Source organism: Anoplophora glabripennis, unplaced genomic scaffold (assembly GCF_000390285.2).
Source record: "Anoplophora glabripennis isolate ALB-LARVAE unplaced genomic scaffold, Agla_2.0 scaffold585, whole genome shotgun sequence".
Taxonomy (NCBI): Eukaryota; Metazoa; Arthropoda; class Insecta; order Coleoptera; family Cerambycidae; genus Anoplophora; species Anoplophora glabripennis.
The window spans coordinates 60,248-83,119 of NW_019416661.1; the positions used below are offsets into that span (position 1 = coordinate 60,248).

A 22,872-nucleotide genomic window follows, 5' to 3' on the forward strand; every position below is an offset into this window, starting at 1 on the left:
GAGATGCTAGACATGTTTTTCTGGTCAGAATTAGAAGAAGAACATTTGGAATATAGACAAAAAGCGTATTTCCAACAAGACGGATGTCCCGTTCACTCAACAATTCTAGTCCGCAATTGGCTTAACAGAAAATTTCGAGAGATGTGGATAGGAAGATATGGTCCTATTTGTTGGCCAGCAAGGTCCCCTGACTTGTCGCCGCTTGATTATTTCCTTTGAGGCTTCTTGAAAGAAAGAGTGTACAGAGAACCAGTGTAACATAATGTTGATTTCTTGAAAAGCAGGATAATTGAAGCTGTTGCCCAAGTAAATTAAGAAATGATACATTTGACCTACGCTGCATTTAGAAAAAATTGGAGAAGTGTGTTGAACTTGGCGGACTTCATGTAGAATGGCGCGTACATACTGATTCTGCTGTATTCTCAAAATACATGTTGGATTAATGTTTTTTGAGGTTTTTGTATAAAACATAAATTATTAATATGCAAACATGTGTATCTGTTTTTCAATAAAGCAATATTTTTTAAATATACTGGCTTTTCCGAAAGTATTAAAAAATAAGTAGAGCATTAACTAGAAGGCCATGCTTTCATATTTGAACATAAAATTTAATTCCAAGCAACTCTTCCCCATTACTTTTTCACATAGCGTTAAGATTTTAGGCACTTTACTCTTTACTGTTTTTACCTTTTCCAAATTGTTGAACACCCTGTACATTAAATAGAACAAATGACTATCTTGCCAAGGGCTTCTGGACAAGCAAAATTTTTTATGAGGAATGATTTTTTTTGATAATTGAAATTTTGTATCCATTTCAGGTAGAAGCAACCCGAACTGGGGACACCCCGTATATCCTTATACAGGGTGGTCCGAATTTTATGCAGGAAACTTCGAGGGCAGATAGATCTCTTTAAAATAATATGTGCTTGCCTTATAAACATTTATCTGGGACAGCCCCGTTTTAGAGATACAGAGATCTATTAATTGATCTCAGTAAAATTTGGTACAGATAATTTATGATAGTACTTAGGCCTTGCATTTCCTAAAATATGAGCTCTGAAGGTCCAGCCAGTGGTGTACAACTGTGCAGGGATCATCTTTTTTATAAAAAAAATCTACTCCACTGCATATTTTACAAGTTACGGATTTATATTCTAATGCACAAAATACGTAAAAAAGGTAACTTGAATTTTTTTCCTAAGATTCGCCGTTTTCAAGTTATTCATACAAATACAATTCACCTCGTGCAGACAGTTCTAACCATAATATTATAAGAATATTTATGTTTATGCTTAAAAGTAAGTGGAATTTGTAAACACATCAACAAAATTATTTATAGTCCTTTCTACACCACCTGTGAGGTAGAGTTCTTGGCTCGTTTTAGTTTCCCTTAGAAACCCAATCCACTATCTTTAGAAATAAGAACAATTTAAATCAAAATAATAATAAATGTACATTTACCAAAGGCGAGGGGTAGTGAATTTTCACAATCTGCATATTTGGTCACAAGAAAATCCTTATGAAATTCGGACATTATCTTTTCAACACGAATTTTCTGTGAACGTGTGGCTCGGAATAATTCGTAATAAAGTTTGTGGACCTTTCTTGCCACCCCGTCTAAATACCCAGTCATTCCTAAACTTTCTAGAAAACCATCTATTTGAATTATTAGAGGATGTTCCATTAAATATACGACAAAATAGCTGGATACAATGGATGGTGCTCCTACGAATTCTGGGAGAATAATATAAGAATAGCTTAATGAAAATTATATGGGGCGATGGATAGGTAGAAGACCAAATGCCAATGTTGACCATAATGGTGCAGAGGGTCCAGTGTCTTGGCCAGCCAGATTGGCATATCTAAACCCCCTGGAATTCTACTCCAACAGATACATGACCACAACTACTGCAACGAACAGAAGACGGGTTTAAAAGAAAACCACCACATGATATTAACTTCAATTCATTCCATTAGTAGAAGATTTTGCATTTTGAACAATTAATTGTTGTAAATACGTAACCTTGACTTTGTTTCTAGTTTAGTTGCTGTTGCTTGGTAAATATATTTTTATTATTATTTTGATTTAAATTTTTCATATTTGTAAAGAGTATTTTTAGGCCTCTAAGAAAAACTAAAACACGCCAGGAACACTACCTCACAGGTAATGCAGAAAGGAATGTAAATAATGTTGTTGATGTGCTTACAAGTTGCACCTAATTTTAAATTAGGTGCAAATTTTAATTATAAACATAAATATTCTTGTAATATTATGGTTAGGAGTGTCTGCCACAGGGGATTGTATTGGTATGAATAACTTGAGAACGGCGAATCTTAGGGAAATATTAAAGTCACCTTTTTTACGTATTTTGTGCATTAGAATATAAATCTGTTACAATATGCAATAGCGTAGTTTTTTTGTAAAAAAAGGGGTGACCTGTGTCCAGTTGTACACCATTGGTTGAACCTTTAAAGCTCATATTTTAGGGAATGTAAGGCCTACTATCATACATTATCTGTACCAAATTTTATTGAGATCGGTTAATAGATTCCGAAGATATAATAAACAAAAAATGATTTTTTTTACAACTTCAACACCCTGTGTCTCGAAAACGGGGCTGTTCCAGACCAATATTTATAAGTAAAACACATTATTTTAAAGAGATCTATCTGCCCTCGAAGTTTCCTGCATAAAATTCGGACCACCCTGTATAACATATTCAGGTACTCCAGTGGCGCAGCCAGAGAAAAAATTTGTTTAACGTCAAAATGTAGGAGATATTAAATGTCTTCCAAAAATTTTCATTTTGAATTGTAGATATAGGTACCTATTTTCACAATATCTCGAAAGCTTCAACATGCCCCCTCGGCTCCACTATGGCTGTGTCACTGTAGCCACCAAACGACTCAGTAGTCTCAGTACCTAACCTACAAAGTTTCATTTTATTGGTAGGTAGGTACTAAACCAGAAAATTTGAGCTACAATCAAAGAATATTAACGTATATTACGAACAAGAAGCGACACTGGGCGAAATTTCCATTGTTTTCTTGATTACAAATTTCGTGACCTCCAAATCAGTTTTCATTACGAGTGCGCATGACTACCAGGGAAAGGCGTAGATGCGGTTAAACGTTAAAATAATCCGAGCCCCTAATTCTGTCAGAGGCGGCGACATATTTGTAAGAATTGAATCTAATATAGTCGATCACTTCACTTTTAAGAGAAATGAAATGAAAATTTGTTGAAAACATACCTGTGGGACTATTTTGAACCATTATGGAACTGTTATGTATTGTATTATTGAATGAAAAAATAAATAAGTTTAAAAATAAGTATCATAAGGGTTTTATAAATAAAACAGGCATTAAATAAGTGAATATAAATTTTATTTATGGACTGAATTTTTATCAAATAAAAGCTACAGTAGCATAATAGTGGGTGCTTAGATAAATAAATGTGCCTAAAACCTATATGACAATCACATTTTTTTTAACAATTCTACTACATTTTCTTTATAAAATTTCTATCTGCACTTCTGATGAAAATTTAGAGCACGTTCTATATTAATATGTCAAAAAAATATTAAAAAATTATGCTTGCACATTATTTAAAATAATTTGTTAAAAAATGTGATTGTGTCATATGGACTTTAAAATAAAGCAAACAAAAAGTCTTGTTTATAAGTCAATTTAATTGTATTGCAGCTATGCTAACAGTGTATTTTTATACTTATACAAATTTTATAAACTTAATATATTGATCAGTTTTCTATTTTTTTTTGGCGTATTTTTTATCTGACTATTGGCATGTTTAAGAGTATGAAATATTTTCATCCTACAAAATAATTTTGAAACATATAGTCTGGGAAAATCTGCACAGGGAGGCTGAAATGAAATTTGATTAAACAACATAAGAAGTTGCTTGCCGATATGGGGCAGAATTGATAGTTTTTCAAAATTTTTTGTAAATATATTGTCCATTTCCCTTACAAAATCTATGAAGCTTTCAACAGGCATTTTTAAATTTCCAAAGGTATCTTTATTTTTTGTTTCATATGCCTTCAAGTGGGAAAAAATATTAGAAGATTTCAATGTATCACATCTAGATGCTATTCTGCACATCTCACAGTCATGAATGTCTAGACATTTTCGGAATAAATACCCACATACATAAGACAAAGCATTTTCTGTCACTAAATCGAGTTCTCGGTAATCAGTAAAGTTAAATTTAAGTGGTTCCTCTTGATTTGGATCTTCGTCTTGGAATGCTTCTGTAACAACCCTTGTATTAATTTTTGTTAAAATTGCATCAAAATCTTCAGCACAGTTAGCACTCTCGCTATGTTCTAAATAAGTTAGCGAAAATAATTTTTTAAATGTATTTATAAAATTTTGTGGAGTTGGGTTGGTGCTGTTACCTCCCTGACTTCTTACTGAACCAAAAAAATTCTCAAGACAGTCCTGATTGAGACGTCTTGTTAGAAGGAAAGAACATCCCTGACTCTTTAGATCCAACCATAAAAATTTGAGAGCATTTATGGACATGCACCATCCATTAAAACATTTAATTTTATTGCCAACATTTCTATTTGAATCATCAAAAATTTTTATTGATTTAATAAAATCTATCATTTCATCCAGAAATTTAATTTGGTAATCAGCACCCATAAATGATAAATTATGTTTCTTTACACCTTTTGTTCGTAGGGAGTTGAACATATCAAATAATTTGTCAAAATATTCCAAGAAATGGGCAGTACCAGCAGCTTCTGGAGACATCGCACCTAAGGACACATAAGTTGATAAACCAACTGCCACAGATTCACTTAAAACCTGCACTGCATATTTCACACGCATTTTTTCAAAACCATTTGGATTTACATGAGCATTCGTCAGTCTAGGTACCAATCGTAGTGTTTTGTTTTTGTCATCTTCATATAACTGTAGGATATCCTTCCAGGATGCTCTTCCATTGTTGAAACAAATTTTATATTTTAGTAAATTATTTCTAACAGATTTTAATAAATGGGGAACGTCAAAAAAGTAGTAAATCTTCTTCTCATTAATAAAAAAATAAGGTTCATCTATAGTTACATTAAGATTTTTTGCAAGTTCAACAAAATTAGCTCCTTGATCTGTTACAATGGCTTTTACTTTAGCACCAGCCTCCATATCCAATTTTAAAATACAATCTTTCACTATCTTTTGTAAAATTTCTCCTTTACACGTTGTATTACTGAAATAAAATCCTAAAGGCTGTTTAAAATTACTATAAATTCCTCTAGCCATAAGAACCATCACTGACTGTGCTGGAAGAAACTTGTTTCCATTGCCCTCATTATGAAATCCAATAATTTCATCTTTCGAAAGATTATAAAATAACGCTGACTTAATCGACATTTCATCGATGCAAAGAGTGCACATTTTTTCTTTGTCGGTCATATTAGACATCTTGAATTTAAGAGCAGCAAATACAAAATCATTTAATCCTACATTAAAGCTAATCGAGTGAGTCATTCTTTGCAAACTCCTAAGACTAGGTAAAATAAAACTTTTTTGTACAAATTTATATGCTTTAGGACTCATAAAATATAATGTTAAAGCAAACTCTTTATATTCTTCTGTATAACGACGACCTTTGGGACGTATATTTTTTAGGTCGACTTGGGCTTTTGCCAAATTGCAGAATTTTTCTGGAAGAAATTTTTCGCACAGACTTTTAAATTGTTGCACTGATATTTCTTCTTGATTAGCAACTTTTTTTAATTTTCTTATTTCTTCCCGTTGACTCCTTATTTTCTGTCGTAGTTTATTCTTGCGAGGTGACCTGTTACTGAAAATCTGGGTAGTTTGTGTTTGCACTGGTGATTTTAGAGGAGACAATTCCACTTCAGAGCTAAAATCAATAAGATAACTTAATTAAAAACACCTTGAAAAACACATTGTAATACTCATTAAAAATTTCCAAAAAAGTTTGTCAGTTTAACTTGTACAATGTACATGCTTACTTGTTCGTATGGTTAATTTTAATTTTTAGTTATAAATAATCGTTTTTGTTAAATGCTATAGGATTTGATTAATACAAATTTTATTAAAGCTATAACTCAGTCAAGACTTGTAAATGTTCACCTACCTATGTGAAATTTCTAAGTGAAGGGGGCCGAGAGGAGGAGTGCATCGAGAAGTGCTACAACTTGCAATAGGTTCAAAAGTACAATATGTATGATCTACATTGAGAACTGTAGATGAACATTGTACTGGTTCCTCGGCAATTTGGGATAAGTTGCATACTTGTTCAGTACTAAAATTAAAAATATATTACTATCACCGAAATGAAATATTTGTTATATAATTATCTCATTCTGATACTTACTCTTCTTGTAAGGAAGACTCTTTTATACTGCAAATGTCTGGCATTATATCTGGTGAAACACTAAAATAAGTAATAGGTCGTTTATAAATAGTTATACTAGTACAGGATATTTACTTACTTAGGAATGAAGTTTGTCGGTTTTGCATTGGGTAGCAGCCTGTTTTTCAAATGGTTTTGAAACATATTATCTTGTAAATGTTTTCCACATACTCGCAATTTATTATATAAATAATTGCAATCCTTATCAATCAAATCCATTCTTCCACATAGCTTCAACCACTCAACACACCTGATATTAGAAAAAAAAATGAACTCAAATAGTAACTTATTATTTGCATTTACCTTCCACGATTTTCCTTGGGAAATCTAAAAAAACTAATTTGTCCATCATATTTTGTTGTACACTTTGACACAGCACAATGCGAAAATAGTTTGACTTTCGGCATCTTAGCCTATTGCAAAATACAAATTAAAAACGAAAAAATATCTAAACACATAAACCAACCACAGTTAATATAAATATAACCTATAAGAGAAATTTCACATTGGCAAATGACTTTTCTGGTAGTCATGCGCAGTCTGGCAAATTTATACTACAGGGCGTGTGTCTCTTCTTGTTCGTAATATACGTTAATATTCTTTGCTACTGTATCAATATAGGAGGTACTGTTAATATTGTTGAGTTAATATTTATGTGCTCCTAACAGCATAGGCAAGAGACTCATATGGTATATTACAAAAACTACGATATGTCTATCTAGATTACTATATCTTTTTGATTTTATCATTAGTTCAAATAATATCTAAAGGTTTAACGTTTCTTGCATGATTGGTTTCCCGGCTGAATTCATAAATTCGTTGGCAGTGCGCCAACATCAATTTTTGCAGGAATGTTAACTGAAGACAAATAAAATCACAATTATTAAATCAGTTCCAAACTCTGGAACCCTCAAATTAATCGAACGAACGACATACGTCACAAAATGTATTAAATATAAACAAAATATAAACAAACATTAAAAATAGAAAATAGAAGCATATTTTACCCAACTTAATATAATTGTTACAATATTTAAGTTTTCGAATACACCTCGAGTTTAATAGGAACCTATTGACAATTTTAAGGTAAGCTGCCATAACAATTTGCTAGATTTTTTAATTTAGTTTATTTTTCCAAATGACTTCTTGCCTGTACGTTTATTACATTTCATTCATTTTCAATTAAATACATTATGTCATTATAGCAATACCGATAAATAATTATTTTAGATTTAGAAAGTTGCACTACCTTAATTTTATTTTATTAATTAATATTTTTTTAAGATGAGTGCTCCACCACCACCCTGCGACTGGCAGACTACAAGAAAGTTAGTTAAGGAAAGAGGTCAATACTTATTAGAAACGGGAATGTGGAGTGATTGCCGGTTTATAGTTGGCACAGAACCGAATCAGCAAGTCTTGGAGGGCCACAAACTTTTTCTTGCTATGTCTAGCCCAGTTTTCGAAGCTATGTTTTTTGGAGGAATGGCAGAGAAAGACCCTATAGCTATTTTGGATGTACAGCCGGACGCTTTTAAAGCTTTATTAGAGTATACTTACGTTTATAAATTAAGATTGGGATTATGTTTTCTATTACTTTAAATTGTAGGTATATTTATACGGATAAAATCAACTTGACGTCATTCGATCAAGCTTGCGAGTTATGTTACGGTGCTAAAAAGTATATGTTGCCACATCTTGTGGAGGAATGTACTAAATACTTGTGGTCGGATTTGTATCCAAAAAATGCTTGCAGAGCCTATGAATTTGCGAAATTGTTTGAAGAACCCATGCTTATGGATAAATGTATTAGGGTAAGTACACAATACACTAGTAACAATTCTGTTCAAGTGTTTGTTTATTATCAAAAAAGGAAAAACCACGAAATAAACATAGTGCATTTTTCTTTTAGATTATTTGCAATCAGACCCAGGAAGTGCTTTCGGAAAGTAGTTTTGATGATGTAGAATTAAGTACGATATTAACGGTGTTTGATCAAGATGAACTGAACATCAATTCCGAACTGGAATTATTTTCAGCAATAACCCGATATGCTGCAAGACACAATCACAGTTCAGGTGCGAAAGTACCTAGACTAGATGGTATAGGTAATTGTGCTTACTTTATTAACTAGTTTTATGATTTGCTTACTGTATTATTTTTTTCTGTCTGCATGAATTTATATCATCATCCCAATGTTTCCAAATATTTTTCTCGACACAAACCAATTTATATGCAGCATACCTACTAGAAATCGTATTGATATGGAACACCTTTAATTAGTAAAAAAGTATTTAAGTAGCTAACTATACTCTCATTAATTTTTACTGATATTTTTATGTATCGATTGCATTGTTTTATAAAAAAATATATTTTGTCACATTCTAAAAAGCAAGTAATGTCTTCATATTGCAATGTTTCAATATTATTCGTTTTCAGTAATTCTTTGACTCTAATTAAAGTAGTAATAGTAGCAAAAGTAAGTATCGAAGAATTTTCAATATTGAAAGGAGCTATTATACTCCAGTACCAAAATAGTAGGTAGTTAGGTCATAATAAATTACAATTTTTACTATTTCTTAACCTGATTTAATAATTTTGTTTATTTTCTGTTCTAAACGCCTCTTTCTATATTTCCTTATCATGTGCAAAGAAAGATGTAACTGAAGCTGCATGGTTTCACATTTTGAAATCTTGCCTTGTCTCAGTTTTCACATGAGGTGTGTCAGTGCATGTCATAACCGTACAAGTATGAAATAAAAAAAGTGTGATAATAAAAAAGATCGAAATTGTAGTATGGCGAAGAGGGATTAAAAAATACTAGTGTCTTACATTGAATATGAAAAATTCATTCTCTTGGTTTGGCAATAATATACAAATAGGATGAGAAATATTTTTAGAATTTCCTATGGGATTAGAGGTAAAAGGTGGCAATTAGTAGTTATACATATTGGAAGTAAATGAGGATATTTGGATAATTGTAGTTTATATGTGTTCGAGTTACAACGAACATCAGATTTCCAACAGGATATCAACAGTGGGGTGTTTGAAAAATTCATTGATTCTGTTTTGCCTCACATCAGTCCAAGTGTAGTGGTTGTCATGGATGATGAGCCTCACCATGGTTAATGAAAAGAAAAATGTGGTATGGTTGAAAACACATTGAATTTAAAGATATGATTTTAAAATACATGAAATATGTAACAGATGAAATGGCTAAAGTTCCCGGTGCTACAATTCTTTGATTGCCACCATACTACTGTCAACTAAACTCCATTGAATTAATGTTATATAAAATATGGTACGAAATAACACAACTTTTAAATTAGACATAAAATAATTCCTGCATGGGGCGATTAATTAATTAATAACAAAAATTTAAAAAAAAACAACAGTAATCAGTGATTTTACTGATACTTATCTCAGTGCTTTTTAGTGTTTTATTGTTGGCACATCTCAGTTTTCCATGATGTTTGTACCTTTAGTGGTTGAACTGATTTTCTGCGGTCTTACAGTTACAAAACTGCATAAGTAGACTTTTCACTAGGGGCAAAAGCACTGACTACATCCTATATATAAAAAAAGAAAATTGCATAGAGGTGGTAGTATATGGCAAGGTGGTTGTAAGTTTCTAAGAATAGTCTGATTTTTACCAAAATTACATTCAATAATTTTTTAAACTCTAAAAAGGTATGCTGATGAATAATGTTGATTAAATGCGCCTACTATTTTGGAAATGGAGTATAGGTATATTTTTTTGCAACACATTTTTGTCACTTTTTAATATACTTAGCAATTTTGATTTAAAACTCTTTTAAATAGATATCAAAACCACTTTATAGAAAATTACATTTTAAAATTTTACATAACTTTATTTTTAATTTGTCATAATATAGTGTGGTCCATTAATAGTTGGGGCATCCTTCTACAATTTTTTTGAGACACAATTTGAATGAATTTTTATTCTAGATGCACTTCATAAAGCAATTACGATCATTTAATTTTTAATCCAATGCTGCAATAATTCCGGAACCAATTTATCAAAATATCACTTAAAAATTTATTAGTGGGCTTAAAATTGTGAAATAATTAAACTATTATTTATATTTCCAGTTATAACTAGAAGTAATTGGCTAATTTTCACCCTTAGGCACTTTCAGTGCCTCCTAGATTTTAAAATTGAAACTGAAACGTGTTAAGATTATATTAATGAAGTTTTATATATCTAAACGGGTTTAATGTGAGCCTTATTGGCCACATAGCCAGATTTTTTAATAACTCAAATGCCGAATTCTAGAATGCCTTCACATATAAAAAGTCAATTCGAATTGCTTGTCCTAAAAACAATTTGGAGGAATGTGCCTTCTCTTAATGGACAATAATGAATTATTTTAAGGTTTTAAATAAGTAACCGGTAAGTGTATAAGATCTTGGCCATTGATTACAATAATATTTGCTAATCATTTTTGGTTTGTGTGACAGTAAATAAATCTCGATAGATTTGAAAAGAAAGGTTTTTTAACTAAAATTAATTATTTACTTTGGAAATAAACATACATATAGGTATTTCTAGTTTTTTGAAAAAAAATTGTTTGAGTTGACATTCACAAATTTAGTTCGAAAGCCTTGTACAGTTCTCATCCATATATTTATTAATAATCACTATACAAGAAATATTTCCGTATTCACGTCACCTCATATTTAACTAATAATTGAATTTTCTTTTTGTTATAAATCCACCCGATTTAACATTAAGCGATGCTTATTTAATGTTTTTTTTTATTGTGTAATGAATTCCAAATAATTTAGGACATTTAATAACACCTGCGTTATCTCTTTACGTTTTAAAATATAGGGAATGCAACCAGTGAAGCTAACAGCAACCACCCAACAATAAGAGACGCAATAATGAAAATCCGTTTCCTCACTTTGACACCCCAACAGTTTGCTGAGGGACCCGGAAAGTCTAGTTTGCTTTCCGAGTCTGAGAAGTTTGCCATTCTAATGAATATCTGCAGCCCAAGTGCTGCTGTATCTATGCCCGAAGGGTTTTCATCTTCCGCCACACCTAGAAGGAAAAAACATCCGTCTGAACCATTCTGTGTTGTGAGTATGATGATATTAAAGAGAAACCATCTGTCTTATTTTATTGTATTTATAATTACAGCCTTTGGGTGGTTTTCTGTTGGTAAGTAGTTGTTCTCCTTTTTTTGGGCTTAAAAAAGCCATGCTTCATATTCAATTTTATATACTGGGTGTAACTTTCAGTGGGGATCAGTTTTTTTATGGGTAATAGTATGTGTTCCCCTGAATACGAATCTAAAATTCTTTTTTTTTTTTAATCAAATGAATAGTTCAGTTATAATTAGTTTTTTAAATTCCACTTTAACATATGCTGTCACTAATAATTACTTACTGTTTGAGTTTTCTGCATGCCATCGTTTGAAGTATCACTAGCTTATCCACTAAAAAAAAAGATTAAAGAAAAAAGTTTTCACTGTGGAATTTGAAGAAAATAAACTATTGATACATATTTCTAAAAGTCAAATGTAGCCTTCCTATAAATATACCTTCATTCAAACTTACACCCTGTATATTTTACTTTACCAACACATTTCCTGTATTTATGCATAAATAATAAATTGCATTTTTTGCAGTACTAATTTTACACAATTTCCGAAATGAACTTTTCTTTCCTCCAAACAAAATTTACTGCCATAATTTTTTTCAATAATTTTTTTTTCTATTCATAATATGAAATAATCTAGCAGACATTGTAAATTTAAATGTACCGCCACGTCAAAAGACGTCATCAAACTCAAACTCAAGAATTTCCCTATGTTCTTCAGTTCTATTGATCATTTCTAGACTACAGACAAATTTTCATGTGATCTATTTGTAGAGCCAGTCAGAGCTTAGAAATTTTTAAATAAACCTATGCTTCAACCTTATATTCAATAAATTGGAGTGGTGTAGTGTAGTGTTCTGTTTTAAAGGTTATGTTTGAAAACATGAAAAGAAATTAAAAAAATAAATAAATTCCGTAGTTAATGCGTTGAGTTAAGACTAAAACCATGTTCACTAAACCTGGAGTGCAAAATTATGTAAACATAGTGCGGGATCTCCGACATGACCTATTGTTAAACTTTAGTGAAGACTACTTGTTTGAAGGATCAGAAGGAACATATAACGAAGTACATGTTGAGCTTCCATATCCAATTCACAAACCTTTCAAAGTTACTGAAACGGATCCAGTAAAACAGCTATTGCAAGAAAAACAAGAATATTTAAAGTTGCTGGAAGTGAAACAACGAAGATATAAGTATGATAAGAAAAACATTAAGAAGCGTACTATATCCGGTAGTGAGTACTTGTATCTACCAACGCATCTTTTAGAATTTTATAGAACTAAGGATCCAGATAAGTATTTTGATTGTGACTATAATTTCTACTATACTGGTGGATTTTTGGAGCATGTAAGGATAAATAATGAAGATTATCTTATTCGACCTAATGGAGAAAATCAGTTATGTCTCAGCAATTTACAAATATCACAGAATTCTGTGATTTTAAATTATGATATACCAACAAAAATTTTCAACATAAGAGCTATCGAAAGTAGCAATAATAGTATATTGGTGTTTAGAGGAAAATATGATCTTAAAATAGCGACACTTTCAAACGCACAAGAATTGAATGAGATTTGGACATACAAACATGTTTCACCACTGTTAGATGCTAAGTTAAATCATGAGCAGCTTAATAATGTGGGAATTGTGGACATGAATCTTAAATTGAGTATTAGTAATATTGAAACGGGCCAGATATTAGTTAGTTACAATAATAACAGTAACGATTTAGACAAAAATAATTATCAACAATTTCAGTTCTTAAATCATAACATTGTTGCATTAAGTGATCAATTTAAAGTTAAATTTATTGACTGCCGTACCAAAGCAATTGAAAAAGAATTTAATCCGGAACTACTAGAATGCAATTCTTTATGTAATTTCGAAATTAGGGAGAATGATTTCTTTTTAGCTTCTCGGCACTACTTGATAAAATCGGATTTACGGAAATTAGAAAAAGTATCGCATTTTTCTCATACCCTTAATAATCCACCTTGCTACATGAGTATTGGAACTAAAGACAATGATAAATTCTTATGTTTATCTGGACAAACTCAGAGTTATAAGGTACTATTTGATGGAAAATCGATATTCAGTTTACCTCACAAAGTTCCAGACCTACAAAGCACACTTAAGCAGTGTCTTTTAAATAATCCCAGCTTGGTTCTACGTAATAGTGAATTACAAAACAGGCTGGACTTTTCTGTGGCTGGCTTAAAAGTAATAAATTTGAATAACAAAGTATGCATTTTCTGGGCAAATTCATTGGGAGAAATATTTAAACAAAATATATCCCCTCATGAACCTGATTCAAAGAAGCCAGTGGAAGCTTTAACAGACTGGGTGAACAACTTAGAAAAAATAAAACCTATATTGCATCTCACTTGTGTACAAGAAATGAGTCACGCAAGATTTTCTTTAAACACGAATCCAGTGGATACCAGTTTGTTGAAGTATAAGAAGAATGATACCACTCAAAGATTCTTGGACAAGTTCACACCTGTATATTCAAAAAAGAATGTTATGAGCAAGTTAGCTCAGGATTTTTTGGCAGTATGGGATGACGAAGACGATGACGACAATGATGAAGAGGAAGGCGATGAATTACCTGAAGTACCTGTACACGATAAAGTTAATAGTTGGATACAAACACATGATTTTTCTGAAGACGAAAATAGTATGAGCCGGAGCTTTTCAAATACTTCCAAAAGATAGTGATATAGCTGATAACCTGTTCATATTAAAAATACACAGAATCTGTACCAAGTCTTTCAAGTTGACCAGTCTTTATTGATTTTTATGTCAGAGATGCTATAGAAAATACAGTCTCTGTAAATAAAAAGTTATGGTAGTAAATAACTGGAGTTAAAGACTTTTTTCCTTTGTATTTGAGATATCGTCAAAGAATTGTTTTTGCTTTATTTTTCTGGATAATAAAATAATTCACTTTATTGCTTGACTAATTATTTTATAATTCAATGTGATTGAACGGAATCAAGAAGACGGTTTTCTAGGCTGGTGCATCTGCTATGGACACATCCCGCACCTCAATGATAAAATTCAGTGCTTCAGTCTCGGAAGGTGGCAACGATCATTCTAAAAAGTTGTACTGTAGCCGGCAGCTCCTTAGAATCACAGAATGCATGAATACCAGTGTCCTCGATTGTGCTGTTACATTCACGTGTGACAAAAACGTCTGCGTTTATGGAATTCAGGTAAAGCGTTTTAAAGTCGTTTAGTTGTATTATACGGGCTAAGCAAAACTGGACGGAGAAAATAGATTAAAGTAGTGCAGAAACTTCTTATGTAATTTGCACAAGAGCCATAGTTTCTTTTTTTAATTAGTTGTTTTCAAAAAAATAACTTCACAATTTTTTCTCGGGCATTTCATGAAAGAATAAGAAAATACTTTCGCTTAACCTCACCATAAAATCCAATTTTATGTCATTATTTTACATATGCAAATACTTAAAGAACTCAATTCTCTATAATTGACCAGAACAAATAAGGAACAGTGAAGTAAAAGTGGACGTGAAGTAATTGCATCTGTGAAGTATTTGTAGAGGTGAAACAGTACATCTGAAAAGTGACACTAAACCGAAGATGTTGATTAACAAAGCGATGTCAAATTATTGAAGTAAACTAACAAATTTAATGTGCACTTCGCTCAAAACCTGTATTTTTTGGGCCTTTTCATCATGCCCATAAAATGTAACTTTTTGGCCTCGATATGTAAATGACTAAGTATTTGTAATATCAAATTTCCTATAGTCGGTACGATATCAGTTGGAACCGCATAAAAACATTTAACTCATAAACTCTACGGAATCCATAGACGTCCAGAAAAATGTTGCCCTCTCTCGTCTAGATATTCTATATTCCGAGCTATATTCCTATTTAATTGACGATATTCTCTAATTTTTTGTAAATAATCTTCCCGAAGTGCAACTATATATCGTGATTCCGTAATTACCAGACGATTGCCAAGTTTTTTATGTTTAAAACCGCATTGTAATAAAATAATACATGTCGTAAAGTGTCTAAAGATTTATAATTATAATCAGGATAATCGTTTAATTTATCTCGAATCATGTTTAAAGTAGGAACTTTATTTTCTTTAGGTATACATATTATAAATTGTGCGCCATATTACATCTCTGGTAAAATCGTCAATATTCTTTAATTTTGTATTTTTCTGTTTCCTCTTTGTACCATGATTAATAACGTCTCCTTCTTTAATTATGCGATAAATTGACGTTTTTGATATCTTAGTTAATTCGCTAATCCCTTTCCTAATTTCATTATCACATTTTTCACTATTTTATCTCTTCAAACATTCATATAATATATTTAAACTAATACGTTGACTTTGTATGTGTAAATCTTTGTTTTTAAACTTCGAGTTTGTTTCGAAGATTTCGACAAAAACCGGCTCGACTATTTGGGGATTTTCCCGGGTTATTTCGTTATCTTCCGTTTCAAAGGGTCTCCAGAAATTACTAGATAATTACATATATATTATTTATTTTAATAACTACTACCCTTTACTGATTACGATATGAACAAATAATAATTAACTAATAATTAATAGTACGTATTATACCAACAAACAACAACACCAAGCACTGATCTCCACTGCACTGGCAAAACCAGTGAACAGCGTTCGACACCAAACTAATTATAGAATACCATGCAAAAAATTATTTACGACCTAGTGGACCAATACAGGTTTGCTTTGAAGACCAGCGTGCCGCCGTCGATTCTACGTCAGGCAGACTGGTCTACCAATACCGGACTCGCCCAATGGCTATTCAAGTATAAATTACGACACAGGTAATGGCTAAAGCACAGGAAGAAAGTTCAAGAGAAGTGCAGACGGTCCTGTGCTTTAAAATTCACATGTTCCAATTGATATTGTGACAACTATACTATTGAAACTTAAAATATGGCATATGATAATAATATTCCCTAATACAAAGTCAATTTATAGGAAATGTGGCATACAACCCATCAAATTAATTAGAAAATTGTGGTGAATTGAATTTGGAAAAATGAAATATAATGTCTATAAAAAAGTAATGCTCCTGTTACTTTTTTGAAAATTATCCACTAAAAATAATTTACGTACAGTACAGGGAAGCATTATTTCACTGACTCCAAATAGCAAAGTTTTAGTTCACTGTTTTTCGAGCTTAAATAATATTGTCAGCGTTAAAACTCTGCACTACTTCAGCCATTTAAGCTTTTTTTCATCTCTAACAGTTTCGTAATCCCTGTCGTGATAAAAAAAATTGATACTTAATACATTTATTTTACTTTTAATTTAAGAGATTGTCATTTTAGGTTCCGGCCCAGATCCCAATGGAAGACGACCGCCAGCCTCAATTCGTTTATCCGGAACTGCTCTACGCCCACTTGTTAGACGGGGATGGTAGTCGGTTGACTTACACCCACTTTACAAGCAGGGTCAACTATCGATCGTTGATTGAAATATCATTTAACCGGCCGATTTACATACAACGCAATAAGGTAACAACCTTGTTTTTGATTAATGATTTAAGTAATTAAACACATACAGGGTGTCCATTTAGTGACCCCGTCTCTTGTAGCATGACCTTTGGTCAAAGAAATAATAAAATAATTCTAAAAATGATAAAAGATTATGGTCCTGACATCAACATGAAACTTTGATAAAATTTTGGAATCTAAGTTAAAGGAATATATCAAATAATTAATTAAACAATATTTTTCCAAAATATTTCTAATTAGGGAATTTTTCCAAGTGAGAAACGAAGTTTGAAAACAAATATCAACAGTAATGTTGTTTGTTTAGGATATTAGAAAATAACAAAAAATCCATATTGCGCCCATAACAAAAACAAAAGTTAACTACCATTCAGCTCTTATTTTTAGAGATAACTTAATACTGACGGCAAAAAATCGATTCCTACATCATTTTATATCAGACTACACATTTTTCGTACTAAAATTTTGAAAAACAAGTGAAACTAGACTAAAAGAAGTAGCATAAAATCGGTTTCTTTCAAATGTCTTCGGAGCTATTCGGAATTTTCTAAAATGGCGGCTCGTTAGAGTAGGCTGGGGAGGCTAAGCCTCCTCTGCAGTTTTTGATAGTATTGCAAAAGTTTTCTTTTAGTTTTTTTATTTTACATCATATAATTAATATTATTTAAGAAATTTTCATACAAAACTATTTTCATATGCGACTAATTAGGTACCTACTAAGGGAGAGAGACTTCGAGTACGTAAATATACGATTTTTAAATGTTCACTATTTTTCGCGCCCTCTGAATTCGCATTATAGTCGCTGGCAGCTAACTTTCTCAAGCCTCCAGCCTTTATCAGTATTCTATATGCTGCGAGACCTTGAAATGATGCCACGATGTCTTCATTCGAGCTTAAGAAGTCGAGCATGGAGGCTTGTTGCCACCTTCCATCTCTTTTTAACAAACGAATCTTTCAACTTAGCCCTTCTTCTCTACCACCTCAGCGGTTGCAGTTGTATGTTGCAATGTTGCATTTCATAGTACCTAAAAACATTGGTTGTCTGTGAGTACGGAGTTTTTGTTTTTAACTGGTGTTTATGTGAAGTATTTCTTAAGAATTTTTGGTGAGACGATCATAATTAATTAGTAAAATAATTATTTACATTTTACTCTGGTATGTACTTAACTTTATTAAAATAAAATGAGTTGGACAAAAATTTCATTTTTTTCTTGAAAACCTTTACAATGATTTTTGAACAAACCGATGTGTATTCCAAATTTTGCAGAATAAATTAACCGACGTAACATTTTCTAAAAAGAGAATTAATTCACTTTTATCAAAATTAAAAGAATTCCATAATAAATGAAATACATTTCAACACGTATGCAATTTTCTTATAATTAGAAGACATTACGAAACCTTTAATGATGACCCGCCCTCAAAGAAAAGAAGACAAGTTTAAAGTTTTTTATTTCAAGCCTCCTCTGCCAAATATACCACAAGCCACCACTGCTGTATCTCTTAAAATAAGAAAGATACCTGTATTGGACAATTAAAATGTAACCCCGTATAAAATTATTTGAAGTTGCATTTTTCAATGTAACTAATTGTAATAGCTGCCGAAACTATTACTCTAACAGCAACATAAAATTAATTTTTCTGTACATGCTTCTGAAAATAAATGTCTTGAGAACCAAAAATAGTTTACAAAATGTCATACAGGAATTTTGGAATTTTTCAAAAAAAAAACGAAAAAGTTGAAATAAAAAAAACCCATGGATCCAAGAGTGAGTTATTGGGACTGAAGTGATTGCGAATCACCCCTCCTTTCGGTCAATTCAATTAATCAAACGATGCACCGAACATCCTGTATATCGAATACATTCAAAGCAATCATGAAAACATTTCATTGTTTATGATATTTATTCACGTGGAGCAAATCCCACTGACAAATTTATTAAAGAGAATGAATTTTATTTGTCACCTAATAATTTACGTTTTAGCGATTTGTGGCCTTACTTAAAAATTTTTTATGTAACACATGCGAAGTGCTCTGATGAACTAGCCTGGATATTCCATAAACATCCATATTCATCCATCAAAGAATTATTTTGCATACTTTTTACATAAAGAGCCATATTGTCTTGATATTACAGGTTTACAAAGTCGGCGTCGTCTTGAACAAGATAGGTTGTTACCCGATAGGCACATATCCCAACCAGTCCACATGCAATGGAGTGGTCTTCACCTTCTCCCAAGGCCAATGTGGAGATTCGGTCAGGGACGGCTTGATTCGTTCCATAATATTCTCCATACCTTCATCCAACAACAACAGCAGCAATCCGGGAGTTCCGGGAGATCACAAGATGCCCAATATTATTTGAATATTAATCGATGCATCGTCTTTTTGGAGTTATATTTATTTTCTAGATTCTATTTAACAGATTTATTCATATATCGCATCACATTATAATTCGTACTAATAGTGTAAATAAAATTACATTAATATAGTTTTATTTCTTCTCATAAGAATAGATCTGAAAAATTTTATATGGACATTGTCAAGGTAATAGGTTATGGTTTTTCAAAATTGTATGAATTTTTTATTCTAATTTGCTTTTTGTATACCTAAACAGAAGAGGAACTGCTAAAGTAAACTTAAAACACGTATATAACAAAAAGCATAGGTTATAAAAAAAAAATTTATAGGTTATGTTCAAGTCGTCTTAATGAACACAGATAAATTACTCCAAGATGTGATTGCTCTACTTTAGCCCTGTTCGTTATATGTTGGATGCTACTTATGGCTCCAAGAGATCTTGGATCATGAAGAGGCGGAGCAGTGACATCACCAGATTTTTTTAGATCACAAAGTTGAGCAGTCGATCTTGGAGTAATTTGCTTGTGTTCATTAAGGCGACTTGAACATTTTATACAAAAATTTTGTATGATAACATATGCTTTAATTTGATGTATACGTGCGTGTTTTAAGTTTACTTTATCTAGGGTATTTTAGCAGTTTTTCTTCTGTTTAGGTATACAAAAAGCAACTTTGTTATCCAACATGAATAAGGAAAACTTATTAGGTTTATTGGCGTAACTACTAGTGAAAAAAGTAGAAAATGGATTGGAAAATGTATCAACATGGTTTAGACGAAGATTGTGAATATGTCATAAATAATTTGTCATGTGGAAAATCAGCTGATTGCTCTAGTTGTTTTACTCCCTTTGCTCCAGCATAAATGACAGAGTAACCAGATCAATGATATTGATCAAAGTGAAATACTCCTGCATAACAAACAACTCTGTGCAAACAACATAGATTTTGTGCTCGGCTTCAACGAATGCTGATAAATTACTCCGATTGAGTTGGAGTACGTCAAGCAGACACAACGAAACAGGACTGGATCTGGTGACGTCACTGCTCTTTACTCTTCACGATGCAAGATCTCTTGGAGCTACTAGGAGTAGCATATAACGAACAGGACTATAATATTCCACGATTTAATTATCAGTAGTCATTTCGTGCCATCTAAGAGCTACTCCCAGAAACTAATGGCTCCTTATTGCAGATTTCGTTTTTTGTAGTTGAAAAATATAAAAATAATGTAGATATACATTAAATAATTTCACCATGATAATGTATAACAAATTCATAAAAAGTAGATAACTCTAAAGAAATATAGAGAAAAATTAAATTGAACACGTGGACCTCTCAGAAACGAATAACCAATGAGAGTTCAGGAAAATCAGCTACATCGAAAAACATTAATGGCGGCTTTGTGTTATTGTAATTAACAATATTTGTTTTTATTTACTGTGTAACGGGATTAGTAAGTGAAATCTGTATACAATGCCCCCAAAACGCATTTCAAAGCCTTCTGTTTCTGGAAAGAAACTTCAGAAACAGTCCAAAACTACCAAAAATGCAACCGGTGAGTGTTTATAAGTTTAGGTCTTATTAATTGCTCTGTTCAGCTTATTTTTTCTGACCTTGTAATTTATCTAGACCCAATTGTACAAAGAATGCCTCTTTTTTAAAAGTACAAAATAGAAGAAGCGTACTTGAGTTAATTTGTAATTTCGTTGTCTCCTGCCTTAATAAGCTTAAATTATCTACTGGATCTTTAACAACTTAAAGAAATGGATATGTTGAATATTAGAATATCAAGTTTGTATTCATGTATTTTGTAACAGATAATTATCTGATAATCTTGTTATCAGAATCGCTTTCGTATTACATTAACCATTTTTAAATAAATGAAATTATTTGTGAGGTTATGTTGCAATAGGGAGACAGGGCTGTACTTACATTTTTTCTTACCTCACCTATTCCCTATTTTGATTGTTACATTACTTGAGTGCACTTTGATTTTGAAGGATAATTGAATAATACCAAATATATCTTTAGACATTTACAATTTAAAATTATCGTGTATTAGAATATTTAAGTTTTTTTAATTTGTTCATTGTACTAATTTAGTGTTGTTTGAATGGTTACGTGTTACCCCTGGAAATAAATAATATTTTTGGATAGATCTCAATAATATACAATAACAGTTTATTACACAAATTTAGAAGTAAGTAAACCTACCCATATTATAATAATAATTTTTTAAATGAGTTTTAATTCTCGAGAACTACACCAAAAAGTTTACATACATGTCTAGAAGAAAAAACTCTTATAATGTTCAGTGAGCGTTTAAACTGTGCATATTTCATGAATATTTTAAATTAATATTGTTTGGATCCACATAAACAACTGTGGCATTCAAATGCTAATGAAAAATATTATTTCTTTGCGTTGTGAGGATATTTGCGGAATAGCTATATTTATTCATCAAACAGGTTTGTTTATCTACTTCGACATATCCTTTGATTCACCCAATCGAAGGTAAGAATTTGCGTCAAACGGAAAATATTGGGAATTTAGTGTTAAAAAAATTTTATTTGTAGATAAGCAAAAACTCTTTTGAACACTAAACTCATAGGTAATTATTAAGTTTTTCCAGGGTTTTGTCACAACGAACTACCGAAAATGGCAAAGGTTTCTTTATTTCATGAAATTTTTAGAAAAATTGTAAACCATTTACTGAAAGCGCATCTTTATATTTCTAGTTAAGTCAACATGATACATACATCTTTCGGTTGTTACCTTTTGGTTAATATTATAGTTTTGGTTACCTATTGCTTTTGCAGAGATTTTGATCTTTAAATTATCTAAAATATCTACAGTGGGTTTTTACACGAAACAAACAAATTACCATGTGCGTTTTTTAAACATGTTGGCCTTGATTTCTAGCCTGTTTGTTATTAAAAAAAATTAATATTTGTTCCTGAAACGCAGTTAAGACTGTTTAAAATACTATTTACAATTCGGTAAATAAATTAATTGATGCATGTTGCGCATTAGTAAGCATAAAACCTTTCGAATTTCTGGTAGAATTGCGCGTAGACACAATAGATAATATGTTTGGTTAACAATTTTTGTTAAATGAACTTCCATACTTTACAAACTTTTATATTGAAAAGCAGTACATGGATATACCTACAGGGTGTAACTACGTGTCTAAAAATTAACACTGGAAATTATACTTAAGTTATCGTAACCATAATTAAAAAAACATTAATAGATAATGGGTAACATAATACACAATAAAATAAAAGTACTCCAAAAATACATAATTTAAAAAAAAATCATGATTAGTACCTTGTATATGGCTAATAAATAAATATTTTGATACAACATGCAAATCTTTTAGTGTAACTTTCATGAAATTATATACAGGGTGATTCAGAAGTTATTCAAAAAATAATTTTAAA

At 31.4% G+C, this 22,872-nt stretch overlaps 4 protein-coding genes across 7 annotated transcripts in view; 3 read left to right on the forward strand and 1 right to left on the reverse strand.

The window, feature by feature from the left end:
* Nucleotides 1–5,513: 5,513 nt before the first annotated feature.
* On the reverse strand, nt 5,514–6,887 carry LOC111691813. The gene is made up of 6 exons (XM_023455182.1): nt 6,716–6,887; nt 6,492–6,662; nt 6,374–6,433; nt 6,134–6,301; nt 5,583–5,896; nt 5,514–5,536 (listed from the first exon to the last, which is right to left on the reverse strand). The coding sequence occupies exons 1-6, from the start codon at nt 6,817–6,819 to the stop codon at nt 5,514–5,516; spliced, it is 840 nt and encodes a 279-aa protein (XP_023310950.1). The 5' UTR covers nt 6,820–6,887.
* A 422-nt stretch (nt 6,888–7,309) lies between these two features.
* LOC108913169 (BTB/POZ domain-containing protein 3) lies at nt 7,310–19,559 on the forward strand. 3 transcript variants are annotated; one of them, XM_018718658.1, is made up of 9 exons: nt 7,310–7,498; nt 7,697–7,962; nt 8,022–8,226; nt 8,325–8,520; nt 11,268–11,518; nt 11,580–11,600; nt 14,556–14,756; nt 16,885–17,070; nt 19,206–19,559. In XM_018718658.1, exons 2-9 carry the CDS (start codon nt 7,697–7,699, stop codon nt 19,431–19,433), a joined length of 1,554 nt encoding a protein of 517 aa, XP_018574174.1. In that variant the 5' UTR covers nt 7,310–7,498; the 3' UTR covers nt 19,434–19,559. The 3 variants fall into 3 exon arrangements, with proteins under 3 accessions (XP_018574174.1, XP_018574175.1, XP_018574176.1); XM_018718659.1 differs by having other exon boundaries at nt 8,325–8,490; XM_018718660.1 differs by lacking the exon at nt 14,556–14,756.
* On the forward strand, nt 12,140–14,549 carry LOC108913168. Its single transcript, XM_018718656.2, has one exon. It carries the CDS (start codon nt 12,487–12,489, stop codon nt 14,254–14,256), a length of 1,770 nt encoding a protein of 589 aa, XP_018574172.1. The 5' UTR covers nt 12,140–12,486; the 3' UTR covers nt 14,257–14,549.
* A 1,241-nt stretch (nt 19,560–20,800) lies between the features above and the next one.
* Nucleotides 20,801–22,872, forward strand: part of LOC108913166 (nuclear factor of activated T-cells 5) — a 223,322-nt gene continuing 221,250 nt past the window's right edge. For both annotated transcript variants that reach the window (XM_018718653.2, XM_018718652.2), the window contains exon 1: nt 20,801–20,984. In XM_018718653.2, coding sequence (XP_018574169.1) covers nt 20,903–20,984 — 82 coding nt within the window. In that variant the 5' untranslated portion in view covers nt 20,801–20,902. The remainder of the gene's footprint in view (nt 20,985–22,872) is intronic.